This window comes from Vigna unguiculata, chromosome 11, assembly GCF_037176805.1.
Source record: "Vigna unguiculata cultivar grain cowpea cultivar isolate G323 ecotype 2 chromosome 11, ASM3717680v1, whole genome shotgun sequence".
NCBI lineage: Eukaryota > Viridiplantae > Streptophyta > Magnoliopsida > Fabales > Fabaceae > Vigna > Vigna unguiculata.
Window position 1 is genome coordinate 29604708 of NC_140802.1, and position 20598 is coordinate 29625305.

Genomic DNA, 20598 nt, shown 5'->3' on the forward strand with positions numbered 1-20598 from the left:
TTTACTCGCCGCACCACCACCTTTAATAAACACACCTCATTTACTTCATGCACCTCCCACATTATTCACGCACCCTCATATTTTCGTTTTCCACTTTTATTTCTCTTAAATAATTTCATCATTTTATAAATTTATTTATTTATTTTTATTTATTAAAAAAAACAAATATATTTGAAAATTATAAAATTAAAAATATGGAAAAAAAATAAAAAAACATTCTCTTTCATTTTTATTGTGTCTGTCCGGCCGCTCGCGTCGTGTGCCACTTTCTTCCAAATAATTTAAACAATATTAAATTGTTTTCTTTCCCTTTTAGTGTCTGTCCGGTCGCTCGCATCGTGTGACACTTATTTTCTAAAAATACCAAAAATATTTTCTTTTCTTTTGGTGTCTGTCCGTTCGTTCGCGTCGTGTGACACCATTTTTCAAGTAATTCAAAAATACCAAAATATATAAATTTTCAAAATATAAAAACATCAACATTTTCAAACAAACCAGCTTTTAAGAACTACGTGATCCTTGATTCTCCATTGTGAGATACGTAGGCGTAAGGCCAATCCTTGTTAGGTTCACCTAAAAAAAAATCAAATCATTTTTTCAATTATTTTCCAAATATCTTTTAAAGAACTACGTAACCCTGATTTCTCATTTTGAATGAGACTACGTAGGACCAAGTTCAATCCTTGTCGGACCCAAAAAATTAAAAAAAAAAATATTTATGTTTCATTTTAGCATTTTTGTCTTATTGTTTTTGGGGAAAATTAACATTTTGAAAATCACATTGACTTTGCATTTTTAATTAAAGGTAACGCCCTCGGGCGGGCGCTATAGGGTGCTAACACCTTCCCTACACGTAACCAACTCCCAGATCTAAAATCTGGTTTTTTGCAGACTTGTTTTATTTTCATGGTTTTCCATAGTTTTCCAGAATAACTATGGTGGCGACTCCTAAATCTCTTGTTAAACTCATTTTCTTTTTTGGTTCGTCGTCCCGTCGCGATTTCGGTTGTGACAACAGGACTTCATCAAGGAGGTCATCATGGATATGGCTGTCCTCTTTTACCCTTTCAATCCTAATAAGATGGTCAACTACTAAGTTGTGTGCTATACTTTTCTCTTGAATCTTAATATCAAAGCCTTGGAGTAGTAACATCCATCCAATCAACCTCGGCTTGAAATTTGCTTTCTTCATAAGGAATTTCCATGCAGCATGATCAGTATAAACAATTACCTTGGAACTGAGTATCTACAGTTTGAATTTGTCCAACGCAAACATAACAGCAATTAACTATTATTCAATAGTGGTGTAGTTAGCCTGAGTCGTGTCCAATTTGTTAGAAGCGTAATATATCACATGTGGTAGTTTCCTATCTCTATGTGCAAGCACCACTTCCATTGCAAAGTTTGATGCATCATACATGAACTCAAATGATATTGTCCATTTAGGTGGCTAGATAATGTGAATGGTGGTGAATCCGTTTTTGAAGGTGTCAAAAGCATCTTTGCATTTATCTCCAAACTCATAGGGTACATACTTTTGCATCAAGTTGAAGAGAGGATTAATTATCTTGCTAAAGTCCTGGATGAACCTCTTGTAAAACCCTATGATGACCCTCGCCTCACGGTGAATCGCCAGATTTGCGTTCTAAGTAGTGGAAATCCACTATGAAGTCTCCAATCATTGATTTATCGGTGAAGATCGATGAATCTTATAGCAAAAGACTTGAAACGAGGGTAGGTTGTTCCCATGCTTCTTCATTGAAATCAAAACATGTCGAACTAGACAACCATAGGTTTAATCTCTCGAGAAGAAGATGAACTCTGAAGAAAATACATAGACACTATTTACATTTAATCATCAAAGTTACTCTTAGAAACAATGGCCTGCCTTTTTGTAAGTAGAAGAAAGGCAACTGTGAAAAGAGAAGAACAAGTGCTACTCTAATAGTCATACGAAGGATAGTCATCCTACATAAGGGAAAAACCCTAGCATCTAAAGGATGAGGGGAAGAGAAAACCCTAGAACTCAAATGGGGAGAAGAAAGAATAAAGGAACCCTAGCTGGGAAAAGGTTTAAGCGCCTAGTGAATAAAATAAAACCCTAATGTTGGGGAACTTAACCCACTCGTGAAATGTTTTGAAAGGACCGTTGTTGGTTAGGCTACTCCAGAACACGTGTGGAAGGAATCAAGCCAAGCTTGATTGGCAACATTGTTGGTCACATGCGTGCTTTTGTGGAGCTTGGCCCAAGATTGATGATGTATGCGGATTGCTCCATACCAATTTGGTGAGATTGGCTTTGAGGGAATGGTCGAGGTTACAAACCCAATATGTTGGATGAAAGACTTGGCTTGGCCCAAAGAGTGGTTGGCACTGAAGGAATAGTTGAGCTGGTGGCAAATTGAAGATGTGAGGCTGACTCCACATGCGTTGGTCTTTGGTCCATGCAGCCACTCATCATACTCTCTTTGATCCTTGGCCCAAACATTTTACAAAGATAAATTGAAAGTAACAAAAAGAACTTCGACCTAAAATACAAGCCCACAAACTTGCTAATTACACCAAACAAAACATTAATCATATATAATGCTAATTATTTAAAAACAAACATATAAATGTTGGCCTAATCCTTGGCCCATGAGGTAGACTCTTGGGGTGAAAGTCATCACCCTACATCTCCAAGAAAAGATCGAACCTCTCATACAAAAGAGGTTAAGTAACTATTAAATAATATCAATTTTAGCAGGATCAACATATATATCATTCCTTGAAACAATGTGACATAAAACTATACCTTGATCAACCATCAAATGATATTTTTCAAAATTCAAAACAAGGTTAGTGTCCTCACATCTCTTAAAAACTCTCACAAGATTAGCCAAGCAATGATTAAAATATGAACCATACACGCTAAAGTCATCCATAAAAACGTCAACACAATGCTCCAACAAAAATACTCAACATACATCATTGAAAGTGGAAGTTTCCTATACGCGTAGCTACCAAAAGAACAAGTAAAGGTAGTCTTATATTAATCCTTCGAGACTAAAGATTAAAAAAAATGAAAAAAAAAAGTTTTAAAAAATTTTAAAAATTTAAAAAAAAAAAAAACTACAAACTGACACTTGGCACGGTCTTAACGTCGTTAATAATTTTTTTCTGAAAAGGACCAAATTGAAGCACTTTTTAAAAAGTTGGGATGTAATTGACACTTTTTTAAAAGCGGGACCAAATTGAAACATCCGAACAAAAATGAGTACCATCCAACTAATTAAGCCTAAAAGAAATTTAAATTGAATTTTGTAAAACTTGTTTCCTTAGGGCCAACACGATCGAATTTGGTAGAGTTTTAGTTGAGGCCAACTGACTGAAATTCAACATGAAACTAACTCGATTGACTTTTGGTCATGGCCGACTCGGCCAAATTTTGGTCGGGGCTGACTTGGTCGAATTCGACATAATTTTGGCTAGGGTCGACTTAGCCAAATTTGAAGAATTTTAGTCGGGGACAACTCAGCCAAATGTGTCCAAATTTTGGTCAAGTCTGACTCAGTAAAATTATGTCTGGATCAACTTGACTAGATTCAATCGAATTTCGACCAAAGCCGACTCGGTCAAATATGGCTAAATTTGGTCTAGGACTAACTCAGCCGAATACAACTAAATTTAGGCCAGGATCGACTCGACCAAATTTTGGTCGGGGCCAACTCAACTTAATTTCAATTGGGTCGACACGGCTGAATATGTCCAAATTTTGGTCATAGCTAACTTAGACGAATATGACCAAATTTCGATTAGGATCGACTCAACTGAATTTTGGTCGAGACCAACTCGATTAAATACTGCTAAATTTCGATCGTGACCATCTCCACCAAAATGGCCAAATTTTGTCAAGAAACAAATCGACCTAATATTGCCAAATTTGGGCAAGGTAAATTCGATTGAATTCGACCAAATTTCAGACAGAGCCGACTAGGATGAATACGACCAAATTTTGGCTGCAGCTGAACTGGTCGAAAATGGCCAAATTTCATTCGGGACTGACTTAGCCTAATGCGATCAAATTTTGGTCAGAATTAACTCGGTTAAATATAGGCAAATTTGATCTAGGTCCGACTGGACTAAATTTCGACCTACGATGACTCAACCTAATTCGGCCAAATACGACCAAATTTCATACCATGCCAACTCCATCAAATACAATCAAATTTGGACTAATCCATCTCAACCTTCAACCTAATCTAACTAAAAATTTAAATTAAAAATTTGAATGAAATTTTTTAAATTCCATATTTAAAAATCTAGATTTAGAGAATAGATATTCAATCCATAAAATATATAAAATTAGTCATATTTAATTGACGATGAAGAAAATTATTTTTTTCCCACGACAATTATAATTGGAGCAGAAACAACTGTAATTGGAGTGAGACAAAAAATATATATATATATATATATATATATATATATATATGGGATTGCTACCTTAACTCTAAATAGCATGTTAAAATAGTAAAAACTAAACATAAGATTATTTTTTTCTTGTGTAGAAAATACAATATGACAATATATTTATAATGAAAAATAATAAAAGAAAATACGGATTAAAACCCAAATACAAGTAATATGGTAACCAACTCAAGATATTATAACTAAAAATATCTTATAAATATCTAACAAGATGGTTGTATAATGGAAGTTGATTATCTGTCAAAAGAAATGAAAAACAATCATTATAACACTATGTTGTCACTAAAATATACTAAGGTGTGTTCGTTTCCGCCGATTGTACTGTTTAGACGGATTAGAAGAGACAGATTATTTATAAAATCGTGTTCCTATCGGTGAATAAGAATGGAAGAGCACGGATTCAAAAAAATACTTCACAAATAAATCTTCTCACAAATGTAAGAATTTAAATCGATACATCAACTTTTACCTTTTTAACCTTATATTATATCATCATAATACAATTATAAATAATAATTATTAAATTAATTATTATATATATATATATATATATGTATATTATTTATTGTTATAATTTATTATATATATATATAATAAATTATAATAATAAATAATATATAATCAGTAATATATAATAATCATTAATAATTAAAATATTATTTAAAATATAATAATTGATATATTAATATATAATAATTAATAATATATATAAAATGATTATTATTAGTAATTAATAAAAGTGTATAATAATTAATAATAATTATAATATTATTAAAATTAATAATACATGTAGTTATTATTATTAATATATATATATATATATATATATATATATATATATATATATATGTATATAATTAATATATAAAAATAAATTAAAATATTTTTAAATTTTAATTTTTTTAATTCAATAAATTGTAATTTTATTAAATTTTTATTATGAAGGGTATTTTAGAAAATTTAAAATTTTATCTATCCCAAATCTATCTTATCATACGAACACAGCCTAAGTCTTCACTTGAAATTTCACATGATTATGGAAACAAGCAACATTCATTGCGATTCCACCTATGAATGGGTGGTTTAACTGTGTTAAGTGGACAATAATTATAGGTCAATCAAATCCGACCACCTGTGTCATTGGAAGCAATCCAGACTTTTTAAATATCTTTTCAGACTGCATAAGAATGATTCCATTGTACCACTTCAAAATAATATCACACTCCACATATGTCCATAGGAAAAGAGCACCTTCCGATGAGAACTACCCAAGTAGAAGAATCAATAAATCAATTCATTTAAGGTCCAATTCATGTCCTTTGCTGCTGTCAGAGTACCCTATCCCCGATCAAAAAGAGGGTAATAGCTGAATTTTCAGCACTAAATTTGGTGATGTTAATGGTACAAGTTGCCAATATGATGTCAACCTTTCTGGATTTCCGTATTCAAAAATCATATTTGGTTCTTCCACTTCCCAAAATGAGACATAACATGTCGGAAATATCTTGAGACGAGGAATAAAAATTCCAAGATTCGAGCATTAGACGTTTTCTTGATCCTTTAAAATGAACAACCTGCATCCAAAAAAGGAAAGAGAAGTATATTATCACTACAATATTTCCTAAAATATTTCTCCAAGCATTTATTGTGGATCAAACAGAATACTTGCTGATGTAAGTATAACATAAAGGTTCAAAAGCTAAACCTATAATATATCTATATATAATTTCCAGAGATATAACTCAAGTATTCAGCTGATGATCAAACAGGAATACTTCTGTTGTAAATCTTCATTACCTTAACATCCAATGGCATGCCATGAAATTGACCAGCACCCTCAGGCGGAGTCCAATTGTACAGAGAACAAGGTAAGAACAATACTGAAGTAGCCCCAATATCTTCTGAGAAAGAAAGCCCTTTGGAAAACCTTCTGGCGTCAAAATGAGGTTTTGACATCACAACCAAAGCAAGAGCTAACTGATCACCCAGCATGCGAGAAGCATTTCTATATTTCGTGCTGTAAACTTTCAAGACCTCTTGTAGGAAAAGCTTTGCCCTGATTGATTATCAAATTAAATTAAAAAATTATTTATCAAAAAATACGTGGGATAAATCAAGAAAATAGGTAAAACCAAGCTTGCAAATGACCAAAGAAGCACATAAAAGGCATTTGCAAGGTATATATGTAGGATGGCGTTACAATCATATAATTTGCATTTTCTATTTGCAGGTTTTAAATGGCGTTACATTAGTTTTTAATTTTTTGTTGCATATCACAACTGCAACAGTTAAACCAAACTACAGATAGTACAGATCATCACCTTAACATTGCTTCCTGGGTACCCTTAACTGCAATGAATCCTGAATTCAAAGGTTGAGCCTTATTGTTCCTAAAGGTCAGAGCCAGATGAAAATTAGGATGGTCACGAAAAACTTGCCCTAAATCATCAACCACTGCTATATCAGAATCAGTGAAGATGTAATGAATGACATCCCTCGGCTTCTGAGAAAGTTGCTGTAGCCTTGTTTCTAAAAAGGTCTGTAAAGAAGGAAAACGTAGGGTCATTTAGTTTAAAGAACAAAATTTTAAAGTTCAAAATATATAATGCTTAAACAACACTACTAGCTCAATAGAGGAGACATAATAACAGATAAAGAATAAAAAAGATAAAACTAGCAAAAACCTCTGATCTACTATGGTCCAAATTATTGGGTGGAGGAAAAGAAAGCTATACTATAATTAAACAGAGAACATGTGAGCAGGAAAAAAGTTCAGCTAAATGTAGTCCCCGATTAGTGATGAGATTATTTTTTAGCAACAAATGTTCTATCTACTGTGGATGCAATGTGATCTTACAATGTAAGACCTGATCCTTTGGAGCATCAACTTGTCTCGTGAATATTCACCTTGTATAGGATACAGAGAGACCCTGTTTCTTTGCACTGAGAGGTCAGACATAGGATCTGTTAGAATAATCACTTTGCTCTGGGGCATTGCCACCTGCACACAGCACAATGTTGAATGAACGATGTCTGTCTGGTTAATTGACAGAAAACAAGCTCTGGGTCAAAACAATATGAATCCTTGTAATATTGGGTAAATGTACATCTAGAACCAAACACACACAGCTCTATTTATATTTACATTAAGTTGATACAAAAAAATCAATGATAATGAAATCAGATCCCTAACAAAGTTGCTACTAGCTTTGCAGCCCAGATACAGAATTCCTTTGCCCAGATTCTGCAAACTCTAACTCCTTTTCTTAACCCTTCAACTTCATTGCCTTAAACATCAACGACCACCACCACAGCAATGATGCTATCTTATTCTTTTTACCTTTTGTTGCTGACAAAAAAGGGGAGAAGTATATATGTTTTTGTTGTTTTTGCTTTATTATGTTCTTTTGCTACTCTGTTTCTATATTTTTGTGTTTTTGCTCTGTGTAGTTAATATCTTGCATACACTATGATAATATACTGCATTAATTCAAAGAAACAATTTAATTTCAAATAATATAGACTTCATACTAAGGTGTACAATACATGCTTATGGTCTTTCTATTTTTCCCAATGGTGAGGAATTTATTGTAAGGCCTCCGAGAATGAATGATGCAAATTCAGCGCCGTTTGTACTATGTAATACAGACAGTACCAAAATAGAATTTTTTCGGTAGCCAAATGTCGACAAGGATGTATGACATTTGAATGTGATAGGTAAATTCAATATTAACAGACCAAAGGAATAGAAATCGAGCTATCTATTCAGAGTTTCTGGAATTACAATAAGCAGAACAAAACCACCCAGAGAGAAACAAATGTCTATCAGCCCTCACCAATTCCCAACCTCCCTCACCCTCCTCATCACTATATTCTCTCTCCTCTAACGAAACCCACGATCCCTCCTTCCACCTCAGCCCTTCTGTTATTACAGAATCAAGGATGTGTGCTCGTGGGCCCCCATGTGATGGGTTTCAACTTATTCCTCTCATAGACCTGGTGTATTGTCTTATTCTGCCCTCCCACTCCTTCATTCGTATCAGAATGTGTCTGAGAAAAACTAGTGCCAAGGTAGGAAAAACAAGAATATTCCACTATTTGATGTTGATAAACACCAAAAATATAAAATCATTGACAAATACAACAACACACTTTTAACTAAACATCTACAAAGTAAAGAAATAGTATACAAAAGAGCGCCGGAATAAAACTGTCAACTATTAATTAAAATTTACTGAAAAACAAAAAATCATGAAAAAAGAGCTCATTAAATACAAAGCAGGAGCCACAAGGTTATAATAAATTTCAAACCGATAAAAAGTGTTCTGCTAGCAGTTTCCATATACACAATCAAAGGGAATATGCTCTTTCCAATGGGACAAACCCACAACTTTTATTCAGTGTTTACCTGAATGAAATTAATGAAGACATTCAACAAAGCCATAGACCTGTCAACGTTATTATATGAAGCATTGCCAACCACTGTGTTTGATCTGTCGTCTACATCATTGAGAGAAGTATTATAAATGGTAAAGACAGTGACAAATGTGATACTTCCATCTACACCTGATCTGCTTTCAGAAGAATGGGTCCTATTAAGAGCTTTTGTCCCTGTGAATTGAGAAATTTTAAATGCAGTTAATCAAAGGAAAAAAAAATGGACGTCAAAATTTCAAGGAAATACAAAACCTCCAATACATATATAATGGTCCTTGTAAGAGCTTTTGTTCATGTTCATTAAGAATTTTTTTTAATGCATTTAATCAATCGAGACATCAACATTGCAAGGAAACGCAAAGCCTTCACTTTTGTCCTTGTAAATTCAGAAGTTTTAAATACATTAATCATATGAAAAAAATGGAAATCAAAAGTTGAAGGAAATGCAAAACTTTATGTGTATATATACATACATACACTATACACTAAGATTAACTCTGAATGAAGTAACTACACTTGATTATCTCAATGACTATGTACTACTAATTTTAAATAAATTGGATATTCATGTTTGACATCTTATTTCTAAAAAGGTATATTTACTTAACAGTTAGATAATAGAGACTACATATTACTGTTGAAATGTAATGTTTTTTATTTATTATTTTTCATGTATGAGAACCCAACTTTGAGGTTAGGGGTTTTAGGCACGTGCCTTGCCCTTTCCTTGTATCCTATAAATACATCAATAAAAGTCTAACAAAAGTCTAATAGTGTAAGAGAAACATATATTGTTTTTCTTAATTTCATTTATTCAAGTTGGTTTCAAGAGCCATGATCATCTCCATGGTCTGATTGTCAGCGGCGCCACTGCCGTCTTTTGCTGTCACTTACACCCTCGATGTCCACCGTTGCGTTCACCATCTTTGCCATATCTCTTCCAGCGAAGTCAGGGTTAAGTGTGCCCCAAAAAGTGCAACCCATCTCTAATGGTCGCCGCCACAGAAACGGACTGATCTTTCTTACTCAGAGGGAGATGTGAGTCAATTTATGCCAAATCCCCACATTGGTCACTAGATTGATGTGATTCACATTCTCAAATATGTAAAAAGGAACCCAGGACAAGGATTGTTTTATGAGAATAAGGGAAGCACTCAAGTCGTAGGGTATAGTCATGCAAATTGGGCTGGTTGTCCAATTGATAGAAGATCTACCACAAGATACTAGCATCTTATATTATGTGTAAGATTGTATACAAGGCTTTTGAGAAGAAAAAGAACTATTATCTATTAACATTTGTGAATTCTAAATGACCTACCTCTGGAATACAATTGATTTATAAAAACTACTAAAAATTTGAAGGTAGATACAGCCAAAGATTCTAAGACAACCTCTTAGGTTCCTTTCTTCAGAAAAGGAATTAATTCTTTTGAAGAACCAATAAATGAACAAATTGACAGATAAAAGATAGAAAGAATTATTTATAACAACTAATTGTCGAAACCTAGCCCACTAAACTCGCCTCTTATCTTTCTTCTAAAATATACTTGTAAAGTCTAATTCGTTTGTTTGGGTAGGTCTCCTATCTAATAGCACAACCCTAATCAGAATCATAATATTATGAGCAAAAAAAAATTTCAAGAATCATGAGAATAAACCAAATAACTTTCATAAAGGGATAAAAAGAACCTTGGCATTGCAAACGATTTGACAAGCCTTGTCCAGCCATATGACCAAGAACTAGATGATCAAATTTCTTGTTTAGTTGTTTGTGCCGTTCTTCCATTTTTGAGTTTTTGTGTAATTCCATGACTGATTAAAAGCAACTATGTTAACTTGTTATGCCGTAATCAAACAAATAAATTTAAACTTCTGAAGACAAAAGAGATTACCAACCAAAAACCAGATGAGCAAAGAGGAAAAACAAGGGAAGACCAAAAACAAAACGTTGCCATCCACTGAATATTTTCATCCCTGATAAACGTTCACTTGAACACAAAAAGACCAAGCAAAAGATGAAGAAACTAATGTCCCGCAATCACATGCACTTCAGCTGCACACACAATACAAAACCAACTTAGATAGGTGCTTTAGCAAAAGTAAAGCCATATATGGTTAAGAAAAAGACAAAAGAAATCAGGCAAAAAAGTTACATTCACAAATCATATAGATAGAACACCAAAAAGAAACTTAGGTCAAAAGACTTCTGAGAATTTGATAGGTTCCTTACGCGAAAAGACAGAGAAAAGAGAGAGAAGTACATAAAATACACCAACTCACGGTTGGTGAACCACAATGCAATATAGAATTCTCGAAAGTTTACAAAGGAGTATATTTCCTCCTTTCTCACAGTGAACCCAACCCACTGTCCCCCTCTACTAAACACCAAAAAAGATGCCCCACTCGGTGAGGTTGGTCGAAATAAATAGACCCCTCAATCGACAAACAAAAGGCACCTACACATACCCAGATCACTTCTTATCTAAATTCTTCCTATAATATACCTTCCAAACTCGTTCCTTCTCCATAGGTCTAACAGAATCATGCAAATTTCAGACAAATTACAAAATCAAACTTACGTAGATCTGAAAATAAATACTTATAATTTAGCATCTCACAAAAAAAAAAGACTGGCCCAAACCAGCCCACTGATCATCACAGATCACACACCACCCTTTAATGGATAGGATCAGGCTGGTTGATGATTAATCCTAAGTCCTAGCCCAATCCAAAATAATTCTTTAGTTTAATTATTTATTTTGTAATATGTGACAACAAAGAATTCACGTTTTGCTAGCTTCAAAATGGCAAACTTAAAATCATATGACAACACAAGAAGAAATTAATAGTAATTGAGTTAAGATCCCAAAAGTTGCATAAAATACTCGTTGAAGAACCCACATAGACTAAAGATGAAATCAAATAATAGTATATAAATTGGTACAACCTTATCTTACAAGCCAGTTTTGTGAAATTGAGTTAGGTTTAAATTTTACTTTCTTAAGATGGAATCAAAGCCATCAAGAGTTTATCCTAATGGATTTTGTTGGGTCTCATGCCACCTACTATCGGGTTTCTCCCTAGTTCCACACTCGAGATGTCCAATACTCACATGAGGTGCATTGAAAAATTCACATTGACTAGAGATAAGTGAGTGCAAAACTCACCCTATAAGTTAGTTTTGTGAGGTTGAGTTAAACATAAATTCCACTATTTTAAGAACATTTAATATCATCTATTCTAAATTCCAACAAAAGTCAATGCCTACACCCACGACATTAAGTTTCTTTGTCACTACTGTAGCATTTATAGTAGTGAATCACATAATACTTTCATGCTTGATAAACTTTCTCTTGAATACAAAGTAGTGGTGTAGCAGATTAGGCGGCATAGTAGGGGGAGAAACCTTTCCAAACAATGGCTGGATGGAGAATCTCACTAAACAGGAAATTCAACTCAGCTTCGAACAGAAAGTGTGATGAATTGACTATAGTTGGAAATATCTCACATACGGTGGCTGAATTTTAGTTGTTCACGATTAGGATGTAATATCTATATCTTCTCATTTGTTTTCCAGTTTTCTTGATTATATGAAATTAATTGAGGATTTCCCCAACCAAGTCAGAAATCTTTTGTTACCTTTTATGTCTGGTAAAAGCAAGGGCTGCCAAATTTCTCCTAGCAATAGGTGGATTGAGGAATAAAAATGTGGGAAGGAACAGCACATATTTGTGTGCAGTAAAATGCAAGGTACTAAACATAACATGCTTCAGATGTATGCTATGGGAGAAGAAAACAAATAAGCTTCCCCAATCAACCATATAGAATCCAAATTCAGCAAGGGAAAAACAAAGATTATGTCCCTGTCAAAAATTATAGCCCCAACAACCTCAATGAGCCATCACTGTGTTTGCAACTCGCATAAAACTTTAGCCAGTCAAGGAATGGCAAACATACGCTCCACCCTGATGTGATTATTAACAACTACAATAGCATAAGTACCACTGCCAACTAATATAAATTTAGAAGACATTACGTAATAAAAAAAATTCATTTATACTACAGAAATTAAGTTCATATATTAGCACTTGCGCCCATATTTTTTGAAGTAAACATTTTAACACTCAATATTGTGAAAATCAGACTTCATTGATGTGTTATATAGCTTGAATGGAAACTACTTCATGTTCAACAGCTAAGCTTCAACTTCAGGATCATCCAGCTTGTTAACATCATGACCATCCACCAAATCAGCTTGCTCATTGTGCTCCTATGTTTTGTGCATAAGATTAATGTACCAATATCTCATACCCACTAATGGATGTTTCTTAACCAAAAAATCCTTACTATAAGCCTCTCTAAGTACAACAGTCTGAGTCCTAATCTTATTGGAAATGTAAAATATACCAGGATGATGAACCAAAGCCTTTTTAAATCTCAAGGCCAACCCCAAACACTCTCCAAAACAAAGCAAATTTTCTCTTTCTGTCTTCTTTGACACCAGAAGAGAAAGCAACTCATGCATTATTGCCACAGTCCATTTCTCCGCTTGGTCACTGTTTGAGTCGAGATGAAATGCATCTTCATATGGAGAAATGTAAGGCAACCTTTGCCAATTATCAACCCAAGTCTTCACCCTCTTTACTAAATCAAAACCTTTAGGAAAAAATAAGGGAAATGCTATATCATGACTTCTTTTATCTCCACTAATGCCTAAGCTCCTTGCCCTCATTTCTAACTCAGACACAGAAAGCTCTTTTCTCCATGAAACAAGTTCTAAAGCAAGCACCTCTTTTCTAGATGACGGATCTTCCACAATGCAAACATTAAAATAATCAGGGTAATCAGCCAAAAGGGTTGTCACATAATCATGAGGAAGACCCATATCCCACTTTAGCTTCTCAATAACATAAAGAGGCAATTTTGCCATGCCAGCAAGCATTAGAAGCCTTGAGAGCCTCTGAACAGTGTCTTCACGATTAGTAGGAGAGTTATGAACAGCCATTTCTTCTCTATGGATGGAAAAGGCTTGAGGTGTGAGTTTGACAATCGGAGGAAGACCAGGACCAGGTTGAAATTGTGTAAAGACACAATGGTATTTGTCAATGAATTTGGAAGTCGTAGTGGGAAGGTTGAGGGAAGCTTTCAGTTGAGAAGCAGTATACATGGAGAGGGATTTGGAAGGAGATGAAATGATTTGATTCTTGAGAGAAATTATTTGCTTGAGATCTTTCTCTTTCAGGACTGCATTATCAAGATATGGGTCTCGAACCCATTTGACCCTTGCATTTACAAAAGTCCTGATATGGTTGAACAGATGTGAATGTTTGGAGGAAAGAGCCATGAACAACCAGCTCCCTGTAAAGTGGAAACAATGTTATAGGGTAAAAAGTGTTCTGTAGGCTTACACACTCTAACTTGTGCTAAGCTAATAAAATATAGATTATAAAGGTCATCAAATAAAAAAAAGAAAAATCTGCATAAAATTAATGCAGACTGCAACTGTTTTATTACATTTAAAAAAATAATGATGTGTTAGACTCTCAGTCTCAGTCGCTTAGTCTATACTCTGAACCAGTTAGAATCATACGAATGGTCCAATTCAAATCGCAATTCGTTACAAAAGTCTTTTCATGAATAGATTCGTATTCTGATTCATAACATGAATTGGTTAATCAGATGTGAATCATGTCATTAGCGATTCGGTTTAGTTACATACTATTCGAGACGAATCGAAACTGAAAAAATTAGAAAGAAACACATATAGGAAAAGAAACTCAGCTGAGCCCAAACTTCAGCTGAAGAGATGAACGGCGGAAAACACATCATCATGCTTCTATCAATCCTACTCATTTTCTACACATCCACAATCATAGTCGCACCGTCACAAAGCAATAACTCTAGGTCATCGAAACCGGATTTCACAATCAAAACAAATTATCAACAAATCAAACAAATTACACAGTTGCTTAAGTTCAGGAACCAAACGTTGGTTCCAGACACCACAAACATCAACCCTCACCACTGGAACCTCATCATCAAATAACGCTCTAACCGAAGGCTTGTCACTATCACTCAACACAGGGTTCGTTCGATTTCGCATGAAAGAGAAACTCAGAGAACACACAAAAACAGGTCCAATGTAAAATCGCTTCTTCAAAATTAGAAAATATCAGGTTCCAGAACACCTCATATTCAAACCATCACCAATCAGAAACCTAAAATGGTGAAACTAAAGGCAAGTCTGATCTCGCTTGAAACTTTGAATCTATCAGAAACCAAACCGGAAAAACAAAGGAACCAAAACAGAGAGCGAGAGAAAAGGGAACGAAGCGAACTGCGCTTACCTTTAACAGGGAACAGGTCCGAGGCTCACCGAAGTTTCACCTGAGGCAGGCTGACAACAAGAGGAAGACGCGAACGCAGAGTAACGCGGAAGAGAGGATTGAGATGGTGTGGTTGGGTCTCACTGGAAATGGCAGCAACGACCCAGGGCTGACAGATGCAGAATCTGGTGGTGGCGTGACAGCGAGGCGCTCGCGGTGGAGGCCAGTGGCCACGGTGAAGCTGTTGCCTTTTGTTGGACGAGGCTCACCGGAATCTGCCAGAAACGATGACGACGGTGTGAGCTTCGATGCCGGAGGATGTGCAGCGAGCTCGAATGGGGGAGCGCGGGGAAGCTTTAATCGTTGTCGTTGAAGCTCATCGGAACCCCACGGGAACCTGACCGGAATGTGGAGGTTGTGGATTGTACCGAGTGAGGGGTAGAGGAATTGCAGAGAAAGGGGAATGGGGAATGTAGGAGAAGAGGGCTCGAATCCCCCTCTGGTGTGTTCTCCACGCGTGCGATGATGGAGGGAGATGTGTTCTCCACTAGAAGAAGATGGAAGATGCAGATGATATGTTGTAGATCCTGTGATTTGTGTAGGTAAAGAATCAGTGGAAAAAATGAGAAGAAGAAGACCATGGAATTTTCTTACGGTTTTGGAGAAGGTGCTTTAGGAGTCCCCGAGACAGAATGAAAAATGGGGTTTTCTTGGAAGCTGAAGGTGCTGCCCTGCCTTTCTTCTTTCTTTTCTCCCTTTCTGAAACATTCACTGTTACCTGTACCTGTGTAATGGGGTTTTTTAAAAATATTATTGCAAATAAATTTTATTTATTTTAATTAATTTGTGTAATTTTAATTAAAAAAATATGCAGTAAATAAATAAATTATTAAATTTGAAAGAATTGATAATGAACTTTCATACAATGCATGACAACTAGTTTACCAAATCTCAGTGTGAAATTTATGGATTGTGATTGAGTTGATGTCACTTATTCAACATTATTATTAAAAATATTTATATTATTTACACTGGTGTTGTGTTTGTATGTTCGTATTTTTTAATTTTTATAAAAATTTAAGTTAAAATTAATAAAATATATATAATTAATTTTTAAAATAATTGTTAAATATAAAATTACAAAAGTAAAATATGTTAACAGAAAAGTTTTTAAAATATTGATTGAAGATAGAAGAGGTTTTTAGAATAATGGTTAAAAAAAATTATTTATAAAATAATTAATTTTTAAAATAATTAAGGATAAAACAAGAATAATGAAATATGGACACAAAAGAGGATATCTCTTTATATATTATTATAGATTAAATATGTATTATACCCTTTGAGTTGTCTTATGTACTTATAAATATGGACTTTTCTCCCTTGATAATGATACAGAGAAAACTAGTATTCGATGCTCTATTCTTTCTCTTTATTCTTCCCTCTATTATTAACTTTATTTTATAATTTTATAACACAATACGAAGGCTATCCAATTGAGTTAGTGAAAACGATTTCTCTAAGGATAGTGTTCTACGTACCTCAATCCAAGCTCTTTCTAATCTTTTCCTTGTTGACAATTTTATCTTATATTCTTCTTTTTTGCGATAAAATCTACTTGACTTTATCAATTTTCATATTTGACTTATTATTATTATTATTTACTATGATGATGATTATTATTATAATTATTGTTTATATTAATTTTATAGTTTCATAAATAAAATTTGATTATTATCAATATTTTATGAGCTAGCTTTAAACAAGTCAAACCTTCCAAAATTTAAATTTGTGACTCTTGATATTACAAGGAATAATTACTCCTCTTTTTTAGTATTTCACAAATATTCTCAAATTATTTCATGTCATCTTATGGCTAAACAAAAACAATGAGTTTTTATGAAAAAAATCATGAGATCAAATTGGTTATGCTTCATCCCTACAAGTGAATATAACAACATCCATGAGACTAAATTAGTTAGGCTTCATTCCCAAAAGTGAATGGAGCAACATCAATTCATATTTTCATGGTCATAAAGGAAAATTTAAAGAGATATTTTGTCATCAGAAGTAGAACAATAGTGTGAATAAGAGAAAAGAAAAAGACGAAAACAATGACAAATAATGAAAATATAATTTATCCTTGTGGTGGTAAATGTCATTTGGGTCGTACTTGTCATACATCAAGCATCCTAAAAAATAGGGATAAGAACATAGAAACACACATGATTATAAAGATGATGATTTTGATTTTGGCCATATGGATATCACTCATCTTGATACTATTTTTCTTAGCTAAACTAAATGGAATGCCATATGAAAACATTGATCATCTCATTGGTGATGGAAGTATTAAGATTTTTTTTTTATATAAAATGGCAGAAGAAGTTTTTATGTGATAGTATAAAATATATTTTTATATATTAAATTATTTTTATTATAATTTAATTTAATGTGAATTCTTTATGGCATTATTACTATATAAATATGTATGTTTGATGTTGGTTATGTATACATAAGAATCAATTTTTCTTTTGTATTATGAAATGTATATGGGAGATGAGTATATAATAAACATTTATTATATATATATATATATATATATATATATATATATATATGTGTGTGTGTGTGTGTGTGTGTGTGTGTATGTATGTGTGTGTGTTATATAGTAAATGTGGTCCAATGAAAACTTTAGAAACGAGTCAATCTCATCTTTTGGAATGAATACAAAATGGTCACATGTTGTTTATTATTAACTTGTAATCAGGCATTTGCAAAGTTATTAGCACAATTAGTTAAGTTAAGATATCACTTCCAAGATTACTTATGAAAGCTAATATTCCAATGACTAATTGGAGATATACAATTTTACATGCTACAATATTGATTCGTATCGAGCCAACAAGTTATCATAATTACTTTAACATCCCGGTCGAATATTACTAATTTAAATAAAAAGAAATCAATATTGAAATATAAACCAAATTTATTATAACATCTTTCCCAAAACGCAGGAAAAATTTTAAAATACGCATTAAGTGTCAAAATAATAACTGTAAATTAAATTCCAAGTTTTTACATTTCCAAAACTGATAAATTAAATATGATTACAATATGAACAAAATCAAAGATAAAATTAAATCCCCAAGCAGCCCCGCTCCATCGCTATGCCTTATCAGCACCACCTACAACATCATTTGTTCCCGTGTAACGAATTACACGATCATCGCCAAACACAAGCAGATAGAGTGAAGTAATATATAAACATATATACAATTCAAAAATATATGCATACACTCATCAAAGGAACTATATCCTTTGATTCCACACCACATGGCCACCACCATGTTATCCATGTTCTACGTCTTTAGATGATACCCTCAAGATACCTTTTGATGCCTCCACCTACAAGCCACAACTTGCAGAACATGTGCGAGAATCCTGCTATGGACCACACTCCATAATGTCAGGTAGAGTTCCCAATACAAACCATAGTTCGTATTTGTCCCAAGACTACCAAACTCGCCGGCTAACGCTGAAGAGGGAAATCTTCTTGGACTTATTCGTACGAGCCACAACTTGCACACTCACATTGGCAACACTCGCCAATCCAAGCCACAACTCAAGGAACGTCACATGTTTCCGCCCAGCGAAAATACACTAGAGACCTAGCGCTTGGCGGTAGGAAACCACCGCCCGACGATCCCTGCTGCGCAAAAAACATGAGAAACAAGTTTTTTTTCATGAAAAATCCCTATTCCACACATCCATGCATCGCCTGGCGGCAATTCATCATCGTTAGGCGATTTAAGGCATAAACCCAAAAACTGGGTTTGTTTCACATGAGTCGCCTGGTGACTTGGAAGGCCCGATAGACGATTTTTGTTAAATTTCCAAAAACACAATATAGTCCAGAAAAAGCATAACTAGACATCCAGACTTATCATACAATGCACAGTTATGTAAATAAATATTAAGTACCAGGTACAACTCCCCTTCTTTACTCCTTTTACTGCTCTAACGTCAATAGGCTTCCAAATTTCCTCTTAGCTCTCTTTTTTCAATGCAGATTGATTAAGAATATCTAAAAGAACTATGCCTCACCCTTAACTCATTGTTATTCTTACTAACAACTCTAATTTTAATGGTCTTAATGGCTAAAACGAAAATTCCATTAAAATGTGTTTAATGGTTAATCAATGGCCATTCTAAAGTGGTTTTCCAACCCCTTTCAGCTGCCCTCTTAGATGGCTACGGTTTCTGCTTCATCACATTCATGCCAAAAACAGATTTGGCAAAAAGAAACCTATTTTGCTTTAGTCAAGGTTTGAACACACAACTACACAATTACCAAGCTAATGCACAACCAATAAACTAAGTCATATTTCATGATAATTCCTATACTTCTAGGATTATATTATCACTCCACATGATCCCGCATATTATTAAAATAATAAAACAGTTAAATTCACACACTAATGACATCCACAAGACTCAAACCCAAGTCTCCTCATAATAGCCAAGTACTCTCAACTACTTGAGCTAGTACTATTCATTATTTTCTCTCTCCACATTAATTAACTTAGGGATTCCCGCCCTCAAATTTATTAAATAAATATCTATTTATTTATTTATTTAATTTTATCGGGTCTTACAATTACTCTATTATGCAGTTGGTTTTTGGTTAGTAACCTAATTGTCTCATTTAAGATTTTTTTTTGTATATGATCGAATTTCCCTACCAAAAGGGACTATGATGAGTCTTTAGAGACGATTGAGAATATATGTTGAATATGATTCTCAATCAATAATAAAATATATTGATATGTTAAGAGGAGACATTTATAGTTTGATTTGTCAATTATCATTTTTGATGAATAAATTTTTCCAACATTAGGGGGAGAAAGAAAACAATTGGAAAATGATATTGGTTAGAATAAATTATTACTATCTCATCTTGATCCTCGTACAAAAGAATGTGAACTCGAAGTTCAAATGATAATTCATTTACAAATTAGTCAATCAATTATCATATGTTTTTACTAACACAAATAGGGTAATTAAATCACATATACCAACTGCTAATGCTCTAAATAAAATTGATATTAGTTCATAACACGATTGAAGTGTGGTAAGCCTATTGGTTCCAAAGATAAAAATCCTCAAATTAAAAAAGGAGCTAAAAAGACAACATGACCTAATCGAGGAGGTGTAAATCACAAAATATTCTTTTGACATAATTAATAATTTGGTTTCAGAAGAACCTCAAGTACCTGAAATTGTTGAAAATGATGAGATCTCAATAAATTATGTCATAAATAAGATAATATGGAACCAAAGTGAAGTCAATGTTGATGATGCT

At 33.7% G+C, this 20598-nt stretch overlaps 2 protein-coding genes across 5 annotated transcripts; both read right to left on the reverse strand.

Annotated features, from left to right (window-relative positions):
- Nucleotides 1–5504: 5504 nt before the first annotated feature.
- LOC114169513 (polyphosphatidylinositol phosphatase) lies at nucleotides 5505–15992 on the reverse strand. 4 transcript variants are annotated; one of them, XM_028054695.2, is made up of 8 exons: nucleotides 15888–15992; nucleotides 10804–10960; nucleotides 10597–10719; nucleotides 8879–9081; nucleotides 7328–7471; nucleotides 6792–7009; nucleotides 6268–6526; nucleotides 5505–6044 (listed from the first exon to the last, which is right to left on the reverse strand). In XM_028054695.2, exons 2-8 carry the CDS (start codon nucleotides 10877–10879, stop codon nucleotides 5916–5918), a joined length of 1152 nt encoding a protein of 383 aa, XP_027910496.2. In that variant the 5' UTR covers nucleotides 10880–10960; nucleotides 15888–15992; the 3' UTR covers nucleotides 5505–5915. The 4 variants fall into 4 exon arrangements, with proteins under 4 accessions (XP_027910496.2, XP_027910492.2, XP_027910493.2 ...); XM_028054691.2 differs by lacking the exon at nucleotides 15888–15992 and adding an exon at nucleotides 15255–15421; XM_028054692.2 differs by lacking the exon at nucleotides 15888–15992 and adding an exon at nucleotides 13315–13462.
- Nucleotides 12945–15421, reverse strand: LOC114169514 (Ubiquitin carboxyl-terminal hydrolase family protein). Its single transcript, XM_028054698.2, has 2 exons — nucleotides 15255–15421; nucleotides 12945–14265 (listed from the first exon to the last, which is right to left on the reverse strand). The coding sequence occupies exon 2, from the start codon at nucleotides 14249–14251 to the stop codon at nucleotides 13178–13180; it is 1074 nt and encodes a 357-aa protein (XP_027910499.2). The 5' UTR covers nucleotides 14252–14265; nucleotides 15255–15421; the 3' UTR covers nucleotides 12945–13177.
- Nucleotides 15993–20598: the final 4606 nt, after the last annotated feature.

What these genes read in the sequence shown, in the direction of transcription:
- LOC114169514 (XM_028054698.2), bottom strand. Translation starts at nt 14,251, where the DNA reads ATGGCTCTTTCCTCCAAACATTCACATCTGTTCAACCATATCAGGACT.
- LOC114169513 (XM_028054695.2), bottom strand. Translation starts at nt 10,879, where the DNA reads ATGAAAATATTCAGTGGATGGCAACGTTTTGTTTTTGGTCTTCCCTTG. An exon ending in CTTTGCTCATCTGGTTTTTG is followed by an intron (nt 10,720 to 10,803) that starts GTTGGTAATCTC and finishes GCTTTTAATCAG; the next exon opens with TCATGGAATTACACAAAAAC. An exon ending in AAAGGATCAGGTCTTACATT is followed by an intron (nt 7,010 to 7,327) that starts GTAAGATCACAT and finishes CCTTCTTTACAG; the next exon opens with ACCTTTTTAGAAACAAGGCT.